This window comes from Protopterus annectens, chromosome 1.part0 (assembly GCF_019279795.1).
Source record: "Protopterus annectens isolate FY-2018-M chromosome 1.part0, PAN1.0, whole genome shotgun sequence".
Lineage (NCBI taxonomy): Eukaryota > Metazoa > Chordata > Ceratodontiformes > Protopteridae > Protopterus > Protopterus annectens.
In genome coordinates, this window is record NC_056725.1 from 290,296,016 (window position 1) to 290,316,444 (window position 20,429).

At 45.2% G+C, this 20,429-nt stretch overlaps 2 protein-coding genes across 3 annotated transcripts in view; one reads left to right on the forward strand and one right to left on the reverse strand.

Moving 5' to 3' along the window:
* Positions 1-5,150, forward strand: part of PIGF (phosphatidylinositol glycan anchor biosynthesis class F) — a 242,991-nt gene extending 237,841 nt beyond the window's left edge. For both annotated transcript variants that reach the window (XM_044059819.1, XM_044059745.1), the window contains exon 6: positions 5,037-5,150. In XM_044059819.1, coding sequence (XP_043915754.1) covers positions 5,037-5,150 — 114 coding nt within the window. The remainder of the gene's footprint in view (positions 1-5,036) is intronic.
* The window catches only part of RHOQ (ras homolog family member Q), a 792,805-nt gene continuing 777,072 nt past the window's right edge, over positions 4,697-20,429 (reverse strand). Inside the window, exon 5 of the mRNA XM_044059848.1 lies at positions 4,697-5,654. Coding sequence (XP_043915783.1) covers positions 5,499-5,654 — 156 coding nt within the window. The 3' untranslated portion in view covers positions 4,697-5,498. The remainder of the gene's footprint in view (positions 5,655-20,429) is intronic.

Below are 20,429 nucleotides of genomic sequence, written 5' to 3' on the forward strand. Positions count from 1 at the left end.
GAGGGGTCCCCCTAGTCATCCTCTGATGAGGTTTCTTTCTCCGACATCCTGGAAATATTGAAACAAAGAGGTGACTGGCTGTCCAAAGCCCCCTCCGAGGAGGAGTCGGTCTTCCTAAAGGCCTTTGGTGCTCAGCCCTCTGCCTCCTGGGTGTCCCCCACCCTTCGAGCTCCTAGATTTAATTTGTCGGAGGGTGTGGGAGAACCCTGATTCTGTGGAACCCGTACCCAGGAGACCCAATAAATTTCTTTCTGCTCCCCCGGTTAAGGAGTTTTTGTACAAAGGAGTCCCTGTGGATGCCATGGTGGTGGCGGCGGCCAACAAGGAGTCTCGGACCATGGACCGGTACGGGAAGCGTACCATCTCGTCAGCAACCTTTACCTTACGGTCACTGAGCTACCTGTCTCATTTTACTCGGCTCCAGAGAGATCTCCTCAAGGAGTTAGGAGATACTCTTGCGGGTAACGTGCCTGAGGTGGCGGCCCAGACGGTTAACGCCCAGGTGTCTACCCTCAACTCCATCGTTAACTCCTCCATGTGGCTCATTTCATATGTAGCCAAGGGAGCGAGTAGGGCAGCAAGCTCAGGAGTTGCCCTTAGAAGGCAAGCCTGGCTGCGCCTTTGTCATTTCGCGGAGGCCTTCAAATCTTCTTTCACTGATGCCCCTTTGATGGTTCTTCTTTGTTCAGAACCAAAGTGAAAGACACCCTCACCAGGTGCGAGCAAGAGGGAAAGACCCTGTCTGCTGTAGGGGTCCGTTTTTCCCTTCCCTCTAGGCCTTAGCCCAAGGCCCAGCTGGTGGGAAGATGTGGTTCAAAAAAATCACAGAGGTTTTTTCCTGGTGCACAAGGTGAGTCCCCCTCCAGAGGCAGAGGAGGGGAGGCTATTCAGGGAGACGCCACCCTAGAGGCAGAGGGGGCCCCCGTAATTTGGGAGACTGTGATTCCTTTCGCAGCTCTCCCTACCATCGTTCCTGATGGGGTGCATGACTGTGCGTTTCCAGAGCCAGTCGGGGTCGAATATCGTTATACCCGGAAGCCTAGCAAAGCATCACCCAGGACCGATGGGTATTACGAATAATTTCTGGAGGTTATGTCATCCCCTTTTCTTCAGACCCCACCTCCAGTCAGGAAAATCCCGGACGTTCCACCCAGTCAAAGGGATCACGCAGCTTCAGAGGTTTCAAAGCTGCTAGGAAAGGTAGCCATCCAGCATGTCCCCTCAGACCAGATCGGATTAGGGACTTACTCAAGATTCTTTTTGGTGCCGAAAAGAACAGGGGACCTGAGACCCATATTAGATCTCAGCCAACTGAGCACATGTACAGAAGTCCAGGTTCCATATGGTCACACTACAATCGATTCTCCCATTGTTGGGAGAAGAAGTATGGATGTGCTCCATCGACCTCAAGGATGCTTACTACCATGTCAAAATGGACAGGGCATCCAGGAGTCACCTACGCTTCCGGCTGGGAGCCAGTCATTTCTAGTTTCGAGCCCTGCCCTTTGGTCTCAGCACAGCCCCCAGGGTGTTCACCAAGTGTATGGCGGTGGTGACAGCTCACTTGAGACGTCTAGGATTCCAAGTGTTTCCGTATCTGGATGACTGGCTCCTTACCACCCCCACCAGGCATCTACTAATCCAAACCAGGGACGCTACCATCACTCTCAGTCAACAGTTGGGCATAACACTGAACTGGGAAAAATCTGCCTTGTTGTCCTCACAGCGTGTCATTTTTATAGGTGCAGAGTTAGACACCATTCAAATGCGAGCCTTTCTACCGCAGGAAAGAATCAGTCTTACAGCAACAGGTGCACCCCTCGCTTCCCCGGAGGAAAGCGAAGGCAAGATTGGTTCTTCAACTCCTGGGGACTATGGCAGCAACAATTATGTCAGTCCCTCTACCAGATTGCACATGAGGCTCCTTTTTTCTCAATGGTCTCTCCAAAAACTTCCAGTTTCCCACCCTATTTTTCTCATGGACAGATGCAAACAGGATCTCAGATGGTGGCTTTGCACCAACAATCTGGACAGGGGAAAACCATTTGTTCCACCAACCCTGGTTGCCACAGTGACCACGGACGCCTCCCAGATGGGGTGAGGGGGCATTATCTCAGCAGGACAGTCCAAGGCACGTGGCAAGATCACGAGATACATCTGCATGTCAATGTTCTAGAGATGAGGGCAGTGCTACTTGCATTGCAGGCACTTCAGAGCTTTCTACCTCTAGGGACTATTGCAATGCACTCAAACAACATGTCAGTGGTGTGGTATCTGAACAAGCAGGGGCAAACCAGATCATACCCCCTGTGCAGAGAGGCCAAGCGAGTGTGGCAGTGAGCAGTATCTTCCCAACGGTTTCTGGTGGCAATGCACATTCCGGGGAAGTCCGTGATAGTGGACAGGCTAAGCAGAGCTATTCTGATGCCTTACGAGTGGTCCCTGAATCGTCTAGTTGCAGAACAAATCTTCAGCAGATGGGGTCAGCCTTGCTGCGACCTTTTTGCCAGCCCCCTCAGTGCCAAATGCAGCAGCTACTTCATGCTGATCTCCCCACAGGGGGAGTCACCCAGGGATGCTCTAGTTCACGATTGGCCCTCCGGTCTGCTTTATGCTTTCCCTCCTTTTCCCTTGCTATCAAAAGTGATTCAGAAAGCGCAATCCTTGGGAAGCAGAATGATTCTGATTGCTCCACACTGGCCTCATCAAGTCTGGTTCCCCTTTCTCCACCCCTACACTGTGGACACACCTTGGATTCTGGACCCACAACCAGATTTACTGACACACATGTCGGGACAGTTCCACCCCTCTCTGCGGACTCTCCAGTTGACAGCCTGGCTACTCCACTTCCATCGTTAGTTAGGCTTCATCACTTTTCACCTGAGGTAGTTCATATTTTATCTTCCTCTCATAAGCCCTCTACTAGGAAGATTTATTCTAGCAAATGGAAGAGGTTTTCTATTTGGGCTCATACCCAAGTAATTTACCCTTACACAGGCCTAATTGCTTCAGTCTTCGAGTTTTTGTCTGTGCTTTTCCATCAGGGCTCAGCGTCAGCTACCATTAAAGTTCACTTGGCAGCAATTTCTAACTTTCATGTTGCTAATGAGCCTAGTCTGATGGCTCACAGATTCTGTAAGGCTTTCCTGAAGGGCACTCTATTACTCGGTCCTCCGGTCTCAGAACCTATCATGCCCTGGGATCTAAATTTTGTCCTGCAAGCCCTTACTTCACCACCCTTCGAGCCTGCAGCTACCTGCGACTTAAAATTCTTTACCTGGAAAACTGCCTTTTTAACAGCCATCACTTCGGCCAGGCGAGTTTCAGAAATTCAAGCCCTTTCTATCAAACCTTCATACTTGATCTTTCATAAGGACAGGGTTTCTCTTAGACCAAACCCTTCCTTTCTTCCTAAAGTGGCGTCCATAATCTAATCTTAATCAATCTGTTGAGTTGCCAGTATTTTTTCCCCATTTTTCAAACAAGGCAGAATTTAAATTTCATCAATTGGATGTACACAGACAGTTACGTTTCTATCTGCACCGAACTAAAGATCTCCAAAAATCTGATTAACTATTTGTCTCCTTTTCAGAAAACAAAATTGTGTCCCCTGTCTGCAAAGTCACCCTATCCAGATGGATTTCCAGTTGCATCTCTTTTGCTTATTCCACAGGAGGTAAAGACCTACTGTTTCCGGTCAGTGCTCACTCTACTCGGGCTGTATCTACATCTACAGCCTATCATGCCAGATTGTCTATGGATGATATTTGTGCGGCAGCTACTTGGGCTTCTCCTCACACATTTGTTACTCATTACAAGTTGGACGTGGTATCTAGGGGCAGGTCTTCCTTTGGTTCCACAGTACTCAGGAGTATCTTCTTATGAGCCTCCCATGATGTAGGGGCTAGGGACGCTGTCCCACGGGTAAGAATGTAGGCGAGATTGGACTACATAACATCAAGAAGTTATGTACTCACCATAACGTTTGATGTATGTAGTCCATCTCGCCTCACATTCTTACTTACCCTCCCCCCTTCCTGGAGGATCTGGAGGTTAGGTTTTATTTACAGTGTTCCCTTCACTTTTAGCTTATTCTTCTTTACCTGGATGTTGTTATTAATGGGGTATGAATGAGTGTTCGCAGCAAACTAGATCTGGGGATATGGAGCAGTGCAGCATGGGATACCTGCTTAGCCCAGCCAATAGAAGACTTCGAGCTAGAAAAGTTTGGCCGAGTCGGAGCTGATATTTGGCTCCAAACCCACGGGTAAGAATGTGAGGTGAGATGGACTACATACATCGAACGTTATGGTGAGTACATAACTTCTTGTTTAAACAGTAGGGCTGTTGAGGCAAAGCGGGTGAAGTCTTCCTGTAAAAATGCTTGAAAGGTGCAACAGCAAGCTTTGGAATTTGCTGTTTTTGTCAATGAACTGCTGTTTACTTTTCAAAGCTTAGGACTTTCATTATAGCATTTCATCTTTCTGATAGGGCAGCAGTACTGTACAGCACAATACTGACATATTCTAGACAGAGTAGTTTACTGGCAAACCACTACTTCTGTATTGTTACAACCCCTGTAATGGTGCTATGTAGACTACTAGCAAACTAGTACCATAAAAAGTAAGTCCCTGAAACACTTATTTTATCACACCAGGTAATAACGAGACGCAAGGGATGACAGGACCATTATCACTTAAAATCTGTGTAGGCTTTTATTGTAGCCTGTAAACCAAACTGGAGCAGTTGTGCAGATAAAACTCTGGCATGTGCAAACTTTTCTCCATCTGAGACTACAACCACAAAGAATTATCTCATTAATGATTACTCTGCATAATGAAAAATGTATAGAATTAGTGTTTATAGTACCTCTTTGTACAAAGTGATTACATATTTGGCATTCTTAGAAAGCAGATTATACATTAAAATATAAATCAGGTATTCTTATTTGGGTAAAAGATAAAAATTTGTGCTCATCAAATCCAATGTATTAGAAGAATGCTGTGTCTGATTTCTTGACTTGTTTTTCCTCATAGGTGTGGCCCATTTCATGCTCATTGGGAGCAACATTTGGCTTTGTGGTTGGTCTCCTCTTTGCACCACTCTGGATACACTGGCACAGAAAGCAACTAACATACAAAAGCAGATAAGTGAACAGTTGACAACAGCACTCCATACAGATTGTGCATAATTTTAGCTGCTCAAAGCTGAAGATATGAATACTCCAATGTGAAGTGTCGGTGGGCCTTGGGAACTGCATTTTTTACTTCGAATTTGTAACAATGTTAGTATAAACTTTTTTGAATAACCCCTGAGAGTTTGGATTTGTTGAAAAAATAAAGTATCACTTGTAAAGATGGCCAAGATTCTGTTGGCAGCATCATAGACTGTTGCACAGGTTCAGTCCGTGAGCTTTTACTGCAGAAGTTTCTGCAGCAGTATGGCATGGCTGTACCTCATCGTTCACAGTGGGCCTGGTCTACACCTACAAATCTGTCTCACGTGATCAAGCAGCAGTTTATACACCTGGAGCCCAGTCTGTTTTTCAAAGTGTTCTTCTTTGGAGTTAGAATTGCAATAATGGCTTCATCAAACACTGTCTTCAGTCCTTTTTGTGTCAAGGCTGAGCATTCCACATAACAGCCTGCTCCAATCTGGAAAAATAAAAATAAATAAAAGACAGTAACCAAAGTGTTCCCTTTGCAGAGACAGAGACCAGTGCAGTTGGAAGAAGTATACTTGCTGTATAAACATGTAAATAAATGTTGTAGCATCCCTTCTCCCAAATATTTATATTTGTTGGCCATTATCTGTGGTACAAAATAAAATATGTTCATTATAAAAAAAATGCACAACAAAGTGAACTCAGTGCAGTACTACACTACTAAGTGTAACAGACTGCATTCGCTTGAACTGCTGCGTATAACATTGTTTACAATAATTAATTTTACACATTGATTTGTCAGAGATGTCTTGAAGCTTCTAAATGACCTCTCTCTAAAACAATGGTATTATGAGCTGTAACTAAGCAGCAATAGTGCTGTTGTTTACGGTGGTAGGAAAAAGCTAGAAGGTGGCCATTTTTAAGTTCATTAACATGTTTAGAAATAGTCTGCATTTGCATTGTATGTCAGCTATACAATCAAAAAAAAATAGAACTATGTGATTTAAATACAGTTTCAGTATATGGTTTAGTAGTGATTGTAGTATGGGTATGAGTAATGTCCAGTAACGTTTTATAGTATTTGACATATTTTGCATTTTTCATATTCCAAAATGGGACACTGTATGACGGGATGCCTGCGGTATGTGCTTCTTTTTCCACATAGTTATTATTCTGCAAGCTAGTTAAACTTTGCAGTGGTTCTTGGTAGCCCTCTGTGTCATGCTGCTTGCTTGTATAATACTCAGTTTGCTACTCATGTTTAGTGACACAGTGCTTCATCCTAACGTGCAGAAATATAAGCATAGTCTTGTCAGTGTTTACAACCAATATTGAACATTCAGGGCATGCCTTGTTTTTTTTTTTTTTTAATGGAGAAAAGTAAGTGAATGGATCTACTTTGGCTCAGAGTATTGTTTTATTTTGTAAGGTGTATTTGTTGTGTCTGGAAGAAATATTCACTTTCCTTTACCAGCTTTGTCCTATTTAGAGTATTGAGAGCCAAAGTTTATCTCAGAAAGCAATCCATTAATCTGATGTTCTCATTTTCATTCGTTCCTCAACCTGTGGGTTTCGGATATGATCCTCAGATCCAACTCAGCCATTTTACAAACTTAGGATTCGAAGCTCGAGTTTCTCCTCTCCTAACCATAATACCTCATTCCCCCCAAATTACCTCTGATCTCATTTGCTGCTCATTGTGGAGTTATTGAGGCTTTGCTGCTCATGAGCTCCTAGCTAATTTATAGGTTGGTAGTAGGCTATCAGCCCTAGGGCCTATACAAGCCTAGCCATAACAATTCCCTGGCTGTTTCTTCCCACACTATTTACTTCCCTGGATCCCTGTCCAGCAGGGCGACTGACATGATCCCCAGGGTGAATTTCCTTTCTCCCATCCAATCATCAAGATCTCTTTTGAAGAGGGCCAAAGAGGTGCTCTGCTTCACATGTATGGGCAGTCTATTCCAGAGTCTGGGGAGTGTCTGGGACAGGAACCTATCCCTCCATCATGTTTTGTTTATTGTGATAAGGTTTAGATCCCTGGAGCGTGTGGCTCAGAGGGATTGGGATTTAAGTGTAGCATGTCCAACAGCTCTGGGTTTGACATGACCTTGTATGTTAAGCAGAGATTGCCTCTGAGTAGACGATATGCAACAGAGTATAGCTGGAGTTTTTAAGGGGGTCAGCATAGGGCATCTGCTTTAGGCCTGTGATTCTTTTAGTGAGGTATTTCTGCGGCCTTTCCAGTTGTTGCAGATGTCTTGAGAGGTACATACCAAACGGGGCATTGTATTCTATAATGGGCCTAATGAGGAATATGTACAGTGAGACAATGACCTCCTTTTTTCTGGATGAAAAGCCCTTAGTGATGAGGTGTGCCACATAGGATTTCCTGACTGTTGTGGCGATGTGGTTATCGAAGGTGAGACCAATGTCCACGTGTCCCTAAGTCTCTTATCACACTTTTGGTGTTTAGTGTACTGCCACCTATGTGGTAATTCATGGGTACATGTTTTTTTCCCAAAGGGGATAACTATACATTTCTTGGCATTGAGCTTGAGCCCATGGCTCTTGTACCAAGCATCTGTTTCTTTAAGGCACTTTTGTAGCGTATCCACATAATTTGGGGATTCAGTACTGGCTCCCAGTTTGCAGTCATCTGCCAACTTTGTTAGCCAGTACTTCAGAGAAGTAGATGCCAAACAAGAGCAGTCCCAGGACTGAACCCTGAGTTACTCCACTTGTCACTTGTCTGGAGCTGGATTTGAAATCGGCTACTTTTACAGTGTGGGTTCTGACAAGTAAGCCAGTTGGCAACCCATCGAGTGACGTAGGGATTAATGCCAAGCTTAGTAAGTCTATCTATAATTCCAGATTGGGTGATGGTGTCAAAGGCCTTGGCAAGGTGCAGATAGGCTGTGTGGACCGCCTTACACTCGTCCACGGCTCTGGAGACTGATTCGAAGAAGTCAATCAGGTTCAGGAGACAAGATCAGCCCTTCACAAACCCAAATCTTTGGACTTATAAGTCGTAAGTCAGCCTTGAGCCATGATTTTCTTGTTTTTTGGGTTTTTTTTCTGTTTTGCTATCCTCTCCCTTTCTTGTGGTTTTTTGCCCTTCGGGTTCCTTTCTTCCTTTACAGTTGGGGTAGTGTCTATGGCTGATAAACCAGATAAATCTTTGGGTTTTAAAAAAATGCACTTCCTGTGGGCACAAGATTCCCTTATCTGTTGCCCACGTTGAGTGCATTTACTGTCTAGACCCAGCGGACCTAAACAGTACTTGTAACATTTGCTAGGGCTTTAATCCATGAGCACTGGTAGACCACAGGAACAAGCTCAACCTGTAGGGCTTGCTGCCTTCTCCTGCTATGCCTTCCACTTTGGGGGATCAAAGCCCCCGTAAAGAAACATAAGGATGCCCGGGAACACCGGAGAGAACTCTTCATCCTCTGAGCCACCTAAAAAGGCTCCGTGAACCTCTGATCTGAGACCTTTGGATCCGACAACTCTAGTCTATTCTCCTTCGGATCGCCATGCAACTTCGGGGCCAGGTATCTTGGCGCAGAGATCTCCTGTCAAAGAGGTCTCTCCCAAAAGAGTGTCCAGGTCACCATCATCTTACTCATCCATCAGGTCTTCTCATAGCTTGTCTAAGAATGAGTTGGATAGAGTGATGCGACAGTTCCTGAAGAAATAGATCCACATGGGTGTTTTGCCAGCTCCACCCCCCTTCAGATCCATGAGCAGATATTCCTTCCATCCTGTAGCTCCTCTGATCCAACCTTCTGCTTCAGTCATTGGATCTGATGGGCCCCAAGAACTAAGATGTCAGATCCAGTAGTTGTCATTACTTAGAGTCCTATCATTTCCGTGATGCTATTGGTGCTGACCGCTTCTCAGCACCAAAGCCTAGCTGTCGAGTCTGGGGGGGCTTCAACTCTGAAGTTTTTGAAGCTGTTGCTTCCCCTCAGAGCCTCGGCATTTAACAGCTCTGAGCAGACTCCTCCTTCACAGCCGAGGCTCTGGAGAAGTATGCTGCATAAGCTTTGGCTCCAGAGGGATGACTTTTGGGTCCTCTAATTCCATCTGCCCTTGAGGTGGTGGAGAGGATCCTCTCCCACACTAGGGGACTCCTGGTTCTCCCGCCATTGGATCCGATTCCCACCTCCTTGGAATCTGTGACTGAGGTCTCATGTCTACCACTGGGACAGCCAGTCCAGGGTAGCCTCCAATCTCTTCTACCTGTGGAACCCCAAATTTCTTCCAATACCTCCCCAGAGTATCACACCTAGGAGGTCCCCTGGAAAGGGACACCTGGATTCCCCCAGGAATCAATCATGACAGACACTGATTTTGAGGAAGGGGAGGAGTCCCCAAGATCTCCATCTGATGATGTCGCCTTAGCAGACATCTCAGAGATACTCTGTCAAAAAGATGGTTGGTCTGCCCAAAACCCCACCTGAGGAAACAGTGGTTTTTGAGGATTTCAGATCCAGCCCATCTACATCTTTGGTGTCCCCCCTTGCAGATGCTTTTACTGACCTATCTACCAGGGCATGGAAGGAACCACACGCTGTACAGCCCATTCCCAAATGAGCAGATAAGATACTTAGTGGCCCCCTAGACAGATCTCATTGGACCAAAGGGATCCCCTTTAGATGCCATGATTGTTGTGGCAGCCACCAAAAAGCTGGCTTAGGAAAGCTCCACTGTCCATCCCCCTGACAGGACTTTGGACAGATTTGGCAAGAGAGTCTACACTTCTGCCACCTTTGCTTTGCAAACATTGAACTATTTATCTCACTTTACCAGGCTACACAGGGACTTAGGGAACTCTCTAACTCTGTCCCCGAGTCCATGTCTGAAGAGGAATTTCCTCCTCAGCCATGGACTGAAGGACAGAGCTACAGAGATGTTCTTCGTGTTTCACTGTTGCAGTCATTAAATTTGAGTTATGTGCTTGCAGTAGCCCTCAAGTCGGCCTGATTAACAAAGTCTTGGGTCCTGCGTCAGTTGCTGTCCCTTCTTCCTTGTCGTCAGGGGTATAAAATATGCAGCTGATACATTACATCAGTCTTTCTTGCCGTGTGGTGCCCGAAGCAGAAGCAGTTCGCAAGTGCTGGTCGGCCGACTCCTGAAATTTTTTTTTTGAGTTTCAGAACCAAAGTCTTCAACTAAAGCTAAGTACCCCATTGGGGAAACTTTTTCTTGCTCCTTATCGATGTCAGTAAAAGTTAATAACTGTATTACTTGTGGAAAGCAAATACCTCACAAAGATTTTCATTCGTACTCTATTCCTTGCTTAGACCCTGACCACAACGTACCTTGCTGTCGGTTTTGTGCTTTATTTAATCAGCACACTATCCATCATCAGTATATTTTCGCCTCTAAATATTTCAGTTCTCAGTTTAATTATCCAGAAATGTCGTCGGTTAGCCGTCCGACTACCGGGATTCCGAAAAAACGCAAAGATAAAGACAGAGACAGGACGCCGCGGTCCAAAGCTGCTGATGACGCTTCTCCTAAGCCATTCACCAGTTCGCCGGTGCTTTCGCAGCTCCTGATACCTGCTACTTCTGACTCTCAGGCCTCTACTGAGACACATCCGGAGTCCGGTATGCCGCGAGATGCTTCAACTGTGAAACCTGCGGATGTCTCTACCTTGGATGGGTCCGGAGCCGCTGTGCAGGCATCGGCTTCTGAGGGTGTATTCAGGCCTACGGACTTGCATATTAAACTGACGCCTCCTTCATTTAGGCCAAAATCTCGAACCATGCCTAAGAAACCGACGCTCAGGCCTCTATGCCTAAAAAACAAATAAGAATGGCTGAAGATCTTATAACTCTAATCAGGGGATAGGCCAACCTCCCCTTCTAAGAGACCTAGGACTGAAGTTGTTTATGAATCTTCTGACCAGGATTCTGATTTTCTGATGAACTGGATTTGCCCTTATCTACTTATGAGGATTCTAATGCAGAGGACTCTCTTCCCTCTGCTTCCCCTCCAGAGGATTTTTCTTTTGGTGAGACCTTACATACTCTTAAGGGAGCATTTCCAGTGGGAAAGCCAAGATTTTTCTGATTCAAAAAAGAGTCTTAGGGATTTCTTACTCCTGCCTTAGCATAAGCCTTTAGCTATACCTCCTGTACTAGACATTGTTGATGATGCCTTTTCAGAATCTAGTTTGGCCCCTGATTCTTTGCCTCCTGCTCCCAGAAAACCTGATAGATATTACAAGGTTCCTGATTCACACAAGTTCCTTTTTAAAAATCCTATTGCGGATCCAGAGACTATTTCACAGGGACCCAAGGGCATTAAGGCTTCTACTGCTAAAAATCCTACCCTCTCTGATAGAAACTCCAGGGCACTGGATAGATGGGGTAAGGAGGTTTACACTTCTGCAGCCTTGGCCATTAGGGCTTTAAACTGACAGTTTGATATGTGAAAGTATCAACAACATGTTATTGGATTGCTTAAACAGAAAATTATGTTGATTCCTGACTGTGCTGAAAATAAAGAATGACAGGATTTAATGCATTCTGCTGAACAGGTTGAAAACATACTTTGCAATGTGGATTTGAATCATTAGAGGCCTCTTGTAGGGCTGCTGTTACTGGGTCTATGCTCAGAAGGCATGCTTGGCTTAAGGAACAATCTTTGCTTGATCATGTTCAAGCTAAATTGTTGGATGCTCCCCTAAATCAGGACCGCCTCTTTGGCAACAAGGCTGAGGAAGTTCTTAAAAAGATGGAAGATAAAGCTAAATCTATGCAAACTGTTAAAGATTTATTACAAGTTCAGCCTCCTAGATTTAGTAGGCAATGGCCATCTAAAAATTGGTCCTTTCCAGCCCCTTCCAGGTCTTCTCAAGCCAAACCCAGACGCAGCAGAAACCCCAGGTTTCAGTCCCAAGGTACACACAAGACTAAGCATTGGGGGGTTTCCGCACCCAAATCTGGGAGTAGTAAGACTCCCCCCTATGGAAAACTGCCTCAATGACTTGCTTTTACAACTTCCAAGCACTTCCCAACTGAAAGCTCCTTTAGGTGGAAAGATTGGTCTGCAGGCCAAAAACTGGTAACTCATTACCCAGGACAAATGGGTTGTAAATATAGTGTCCCAAGGATACAGATTTCACTTCCACATGTTACCAACACCAAGCAGGTGGGCAGAGGCCCAAAATCATGTACTCTCTCTCTTAAACATGGGGGGCTATTCATTTTGTACCAGAAGAGGAAAAGGGACAAGGTTTCTATTCAAGACTTGTCCTGGTACCCAGAAAAGGCAATACATGGCATCCTATCCTGGACCTTTCTACTCTAAACACCTTTCTGGTGATTCCAAAATTCAAAATGCTGACTGCTGCTTCCTATGCTAGGCAAAGATGCATGGTTGGCAACACTAGACTTAAAAGAAGCATACCTGCACATCTCTATCAGGGAGTCTTGCAGAAGATACCTATGCTTCAAAGCAGGCTACATGCACTATCAGTTCTCTGCACTGCCCATTGGCTTATCTACTGTGCCCAGGGTATCACAAAGTGCCTGGCTCCAGTCATTGCATTTTGAGGGCAAAGAAATATTCAAATATGCCCATACCTTGAAGGATTGTCTAATACAGGCAGAAAGCCGGGACATTCTTTTGAATCATCTGGCCTTTGTTCAGAGTGTACTGACTTGTCTGGGGTTCACCATAAACGAAAAGAAATCACACCTGGTACCCTGTCAACAAATTATATTCCTGGGAGCAAGCTTGAATACAACTTCCCAGATGGCTTTCCTCACGCCAGAGAAACAGATTCATTTGAAAACCTATTTCAAACAAGTGGCCACAAAAACCCAGCTATCTCCAAAACAAGGTACTACCATTAACATTACCCCCTGCCGCCCAAATCTTAACAACAGATGCATCAGACTATGCATGGGGGCTCACCTGGCAGGGAAGTGCATTCAGGGCAAATGGAACCCAAGTCAAATGCACCTGCACATAAATCAGAAGGAAATGATAGCTGTACAGAATGCTCTGACAGCCTTCAAGGACCACATTCTTCCAGGACAACTAATGGTAAAGATGGACAACACCACTGTCATGTGGTACATAAACAAGCAGGGAGGGTACACATTCTTACCTCCTCTGCAGACTAGCCATGGCATTGTGGAAGACAGCCTTGAGCTACCAAGTGAATCTACAAGCTCAGTTCCTGCCAGGAAAACGAAATACACTGGCAGATGGACTAAGCAGAAACCTCATGAACCCATGCAAGTGGAAACTGGAACCAAGGATTTTCAACATGTTGACAAGCAAATGGGGAGCCCAGCTATATACCTGTTTGCCTCCCCCCCCAGAACCATCAACTGGACAAATTCTGCACAAGCATTCCCCACAAGCTAGCTTGGAAAGTGGATGCTCTATCCTTCAGCTGGAGAAACCTATCAGTTTATGCCTTTCCCCCTCTGCTCTCCAAGGTACTACTAAAGATCAAACAGGGCAAGCCAAGGACGATTTTAATTGCACCAGACTGGCCTCGCCAGCACTGGTACCCACTCTTGCGCAGTGTGTCACGCTTGGCTCCATGGCACCTGCCTCAGACTCCTTCCCTGTTGTCTCAGCAGGAGAACATGATTCTGCACCCTCAGCTGCAAACCCTGAACCTAGCAGCCTGGCTAATTACCTAATCTCTCCTTTACCATCCCTCAGTAAATCAGTGATGGATATCACTTTTAGAGGCAAGGAGGCCTAGTACTAGAAAATCTTATGCTGCAAAATGGAAAAGATTTTGTGCCTGGAACCAATCTCAAGGAATGAACACAGCAATGCCCAATTTACCTCGGATTCTACAATACTTGACTGAGATGCTTCATAAGGGCTTGTCCTTTTCCTCCATCAAAATTTATGCCTCGGCCATTTCAGCTCATTATAGCACAGAGCCTCCCCTCTTCTCTCACCCACTGCTCAAGCAGTTCCTCAGAGGGGCCAAAAATTTAAGGCCACCCAGGAGAGCTCCAACTCCAGCCTGGGATCTTAACTTTGTCTTGGAGAAACTCACTCTTCCTCCTTTCGAGCCAGCTGCTACTGCGGATTTAAAGTTTCTTTCCTGGAAAACAGCTTTCCTTTTAGCAATCACTTCTGCAAGAAGGGTATCTGAATTACAGGCCCTTATGGCAGTGGAACCCTTCATCATCTTTCATGCGGACAGGGTGTCCCTCAGAACCAATCCCTCCTTCATGCCCAAGGTGGTATCCAGTGTGGCTCTTAATCAGTCCATTCATTTGCCTACCTTCTTTCGTAACCCACAGAACAAAGGGGAATGGATACTGCACTCTTTAGATGTGCACAGACAGCTTCGATTCTACTTGAACAGGACTAAACCTCAAAGGAAATCTGAACAACTGCTGGTGGCATTTGCTGCAGGGACAGAGGGGAAAGCTATTTCAAAACAAACCATTTCAAAGTGGATAGGCCACTGCATTCATTTCTGCTATAAGCACCATGGAAATCCTATCCCACAGGGCATCAGACCCCATTCAACCAGGGCTGCATCTAACTCTACAGCCTTTCTCAGGGGCGTCCCTACTAGGGACATCCTAGAAGCTGCTACCTGGAGTTCTGTACATACTTGAACCAAGCATTATCATTTGCCAATTTTCTTTAAATCCAGAGCTGGTTTTGCCACTGCAGTCTTGCAGGGCCTTATAGCTGGTCCTAATTCTATTTAAATTTCCTCCTCCCAACCTTAGCTTTGGGAATCTACCCAAATGTAATGACTGCAACAGTGAAACACGAAGAACATAGTACAGTTGCGTACACTTACCATAAATGTAGATGTTCAAGTGTATTCGCTGTTGCAGTCCTGGTTACCCTCCCTCCAGCCCCCTTTCTTCTTTTGGCTATACCTCTACTCTCACTTACTATACTCAAAAAGCTTTTTGGTGTATTTGCTGTTTTTGTTGGAGGTATATCCTTGTATTTATAGATTTAATTGCTTCCCATTGAGGGGCACCTGACATCTGGGGCAAGAAATACTGATGTAATAGCGTTGGCTGCATGTTTTATACCTTTGACCACCTGACGTCATGGAAGAAGGGATAGCAACCGACTCGGGACCCAAGACTTTGTTAATCAGGCCGACTGAGGGCTACTGCAAGCAGATAACCCAAATGTAATGACTGCAACAGTGAATACACTTGAACATCTACATTTATGGTAAGTGTACACAACTGTACTTTCCTTGATTAAGTCCAGAGGAAGAGAAGACCATTTCCCCCAGAATGGCCACTCTTCAATAAATTTCCAACATGTCCAAGAGGTTAATGTCCCAAGCTACAGATATCAACTCAAAGGCTACCAGTTCAGGCATTGCCATTAGGTGTCATGCCTGGATGCAGCTCTGTGACTTTGCAGAACATTTTAAGGCATCATTCATCAATGCACCTTTTGGTAGATCATCATTGTTTGGCCCCACAGTCAGAGATGCACTTTCCCATAGCGAGAAAGATGGAAAGACCTTGTCTGCCATCAGAAATCAGTTTTCTACCCCACAAAGATCCTTCGCCAGGAATCAATGTGGTGGTACAAAATTGTGGTTCAAGAAGTCTCAGGGTCCTTTTCAGGAAACTCTGGTAGAATTTTCCCATAGAGGCAGAGGGGGGAAAAGTTATAATGGGAGATGCCACCAGCATAGCAGAGGAGGTCCGCAGAACCAAGGCTGTCCAGAATCTTTCTTGTACAGACCTTTTCAATGGCCCTGATATGTGGCCCGACAGTCCTTCCCTGGAGGCAGTTGGGGGTGCTTACCCTTGCACCCAGAAGCCTGGCTAGCCATTACAAATGACTGGTGGGTGCAAAGGATCCTATCCAGAGGTTACTCCATTCCCTTTATAAATATTCCCAAACCAAGAGCTTACCCACCCCCAAATGTTCCACCCAATCAGCGGGAGGCAGCAGCTTTAGAAGTTTCAAAGCTGCTTCCAAAAAAGATCCCTCCCGACCAAATCAGGTCACACATCTACTCCAGATTCTTTTTAGTGCCAACAATGACAGGGGACCCAAGGCCAAGCCTGGATCTGATATCTCTGAACAAATCAGTAAAGAACTCAAAATTCAGGATGCTCATGGTCCACTCCATTCTACCTCTACTGAAATTGGATGACTGGACGTGTTGTATAGACTTGAAGGATGACTACTCTCATATCAAAATGGACAGACGCTCCAGATGGTATCTTGACTTCAGGCTCAAGGACAGCCGTTATCAATTCAGAGTACTTCTATTTGGTCACATCACAACCCCCAGGGTGTTCACCAAATGCATAGCAGTAGTCACAGCTCACCTCAGACTGCAGGAATTCCACACATTTCCTTACCTGGACGACTTCTCTCCTAACCACTCCAACCAGGCATTTACTCATCCAAGCCAGGAACTATCTGTTACAATTAACCCCCACACTTGGCATAACCATCAACATGAAAAAATCGCAGTTACAACTTCTTCAAATCACAGACTTTATAGGAGCATGTCTGAACACGACCAAAATCTTTGCCTGCCTGACTCCAGACAGGATTTCACATTTAAAGCTACACATCAGACAGATTTTGGAAATATTTCATCCAGCAAGCTTAGTACTCAGGGCTCTAGGTTTCATGGCTGCCACAATAACCCTGTTACCTACAGCATGTTTACAAATGAGAATTCTGCAATCGACATTATCAATCCAATGATCACAACACCCATTAAACCATCTGATCAAGCTATCACAGGTGTGTAAAGACTCCCTCCTCTAGTGGTGTCATTCCTTGGAAGTCAGTCAAGGATGCCACTTTATTCTTCCCCCACCAAATGTCACATTGACCATGGATACCTCCCATCTGTGGTGGGGAGTGGGACATTTTTTGGGTCACTGTCCAAGACACGTGGATGTCACAGGAGACCAAATTTCATATCAGTGTCCTACAGATGACAGCAGTCCTTCTAGCATAGAAAGCACCACACAGCTTTCTCTCTCTTGGGACAATTGCAGTAGAAACGGACAGTATGTTGGTAGTGTGGTACATCAGCAAACAAGGAGGAACTAGATCTTACCCTCTGTGTCCAGAAGCAATGAGCGATCTCTACCAACCGCTTCCTAACTGCAGTGCACATTCTGGGGAGTACAACATCCTAGCAGACTCAGTACAGTTTTACCGATGCCTTACGAGTGGTCTCTGAATCAGTCAGTGGCAAACATGATCTTCCTCAAATGGGGTCAACCTTGCTGGATTTCTTTGCATCCCCTCTCAACAAATGCAGCAGTTTCTTTGCCTTGATCCCTCCTCAGGGACAGTTCTCAAGAGATGCTCCAGTTCATGCTTGGGCCCACAGTCTACTCTCTGCATTCCCTCCTTTCCCTTGATTCCCATATTTTTTCAGGAAGCACACGGGTTGAAGAGCAAAGTAAACCTCATTGCTCCTTTCTGGCCTCAACAAGTTTGGTTTACCTTGCTTTGGTCTCAGCTGATTTGCCTGCTCTGGACACTGGAACCACTTCCAAACCGACCTTCTGTCCCATCCCTCTGAGCAAAGTCATCCGGATCTTCAAAGCCTCAAACTGACCGCATGGTTTCTCCAAGTCCAATGATGGCTAGACATTCCAGGCTTTCATCCCTGGTCCAATAGATTTTGATTTCTTCCCACAAAGCATATACCACGAAAACATACAAGAGTAAATGGAAAAGATTGTTCATATGGGCTCAACAGAAGCAAACATCCTTTTATGGCTCCTATTCCAGCAGTGTTGGATTTTCTGGCTTCCCTTTTCCAAGATGGGGCAAGCCATTTCAAATTTTCATCCTGGAGAAGATTCATCTCTAGCTTCATCAAAACTATACAAGGCCTTCCTTAGGGGTACCTTTTAATTCATCCCCCAATCAAAGATTCAGTTCCTCCTTGAGATCTAACTATGATTTACAGGCATTAGTTACACACACACACCTTTGAACCTACAGCCAAGGTAGATTTGAACTTTTTCTTGTGGAAAACAGCTCTTTTGGGAGCTGTTACTTTGGCAAGAAGAGTCTCTGAACTTTACACCCTCACTTCTAAATCTACTTATTTGTTTTTTCATAAAGATAGTGACTTTGCATACCAATCCATCCTTTGTGCCTAAAGTTGCTACACATGTCAGTCAGTCTATTCTTTCCCAGTTTTCAAAACAAAGAAGAATACATGATGCATCTACTAGTTGTTCACAGACAGTCCTGTCCAGGTGCATTGTTACCTGGACAGGACTAAATCTTTCAGAAAATCTGACCAACTGTTCATATCTTCCTCATATGTAAAGAAGAGGAAAACAGTTGACAAATCCACTGTGGCACACTATTGTTTATTCATCGAGAAATATTGCTTTATCTAGACATGTCAAAGCTCATTCTATGAAATCCAGGGGCAACATCTAAAGGCTTTTGGTCAAGAGTGTATATTGATAATATTTGTGCAGCTGCTTCTTGGTCAAGTTCTCATATTATGCACTATAAACTGGACATTTCCAGGAATAGGGCTGCTTTTGGCTCTGCTGTGCTCTGGAATATCCTTCCATAAGGGCCATGTCAGACCCACAATCTGCAGATTCTAAGCAGCAAATACAGACCTTACCATCTCAAGCTACTCAAATTGCAAGGCATAGCATCAAATGCAGTTGTGATGCTGTGGATAACTCTTCCAGGGCTGTGGACACATGTGTAGTCATCAGATGTACATGACTGTGCAGTCAGCCCATCCCTGAGGACTTCAAATCTAAAATCCTAGACTCATTCCCTAGACAGAGATGTCCTGTTTGGCCCAGAAGCTGCAAAACTCTTCAAAGCCCTGCAAGACCAATTAAGACTATAAAGGACTGTAGGCACATTTTACTTTCTACGTTTCCTAGATAACACAGGAGCTACCCAGCCAAGTCCACTTCCTTTGTTAAGAGGGGACCCTAGGCTGACTCACAAACAAAGAAAAACACCAAGAAAGAGATTTTCAGACAAACTACATAGGTCTCCACTGAAGGAGATTCTCTCCCCTTGGAAGCAAAAACCTGTGGCTACCTTCTCATGTACACCCCTCCCTTTTCAAACCCTTCACCCCTATTTGAAAAACACTTTCTGTGTCCCTCCATTTCTAGGGAATGGTAATTAGACAAATGGGTTCTATCATCAAAGAAGGCTGTGCTCTGTCATGGGAAAGTATCCCCTCTCTAAAAGGCCTGCTTCCCCCACCACTAAACCAGCTCCCTTTGCTAGACCCTGTTATTCAGGACTTGCTAGGTCAAGACACCACAGAAACAGTACCATCCTCCTTCATAGAAAAAGGGTTCTGTAAACACCTTTCTAAAAGTACCCACTTTCAAAATGCCGTCTCTGCACACCCTTCTGCCTTGTAATCTTCCTCACACCTTTCTTGTACTGCTAGACCTGAAGGATAACCTACATTCACATCCTTACTTGACCTTCTTGCAAGAAATTCCTCAGATGTCCTTCAAGGATGCATCTGCAGTCCCTACATATGGGTTGTCCTGCCTCAGGCAGCCCTTCGGTCGGCCGGATTCCAAAGTCTGGGTCCGGTGTCGGCTGACGTCGCCCTCTCCCCGACGTCAGAGCGCCTGGGGTATAAAAGCGTCAGCCGACGCCATCTTCCTCAGTCTTTCTTGCCGCGTGGTGCCCGAAGCAGAAGCAGTTCACCTATCGGACATCTACATTTATGGTAGGTACAAAACTGTACTATTTTTGTCTGGCTCATCACATTTTCAGTTTACTGCTTTACCCTTTGGTTTTTCTATGTCACTAAGAATATTTACAAGTGCGAAGCTCTGGTGGTGGCTTTCTGTCATGCATAGGAAATTTAATTTTCCCTTAGCTGGACAACCTACTGATGCAAGCACTGTCCATAGACTTCCTTCTGGGGCATGTACAATTCACAGTACATTTCCTGCCCATCCTAGGGTTCACAGTCAGCTTCAAAAAATTCCATCTAACACCATTCAGACCTTGTCTTTCTGGGTTATAAACTAGGCACATGCAGAATGCTTCCATTTCTTCCTCAGGAAAAAATTTTTCAGTGGCCTCTATTCCATGTCTCACTGTACAGCAAGGGAGATACTTGGGGCCTTGGGTTTCATGGCAACTGCCATCCCAATGTTTCCTTTAGCCAGATTACATATGCAGAAAATTCAGTGGTACCTGAAATCAGTGTGGTCTCAACATTGCTATCCCTCGAATACCCTGATCTCTCTCTTATCTTGCCTCAGAA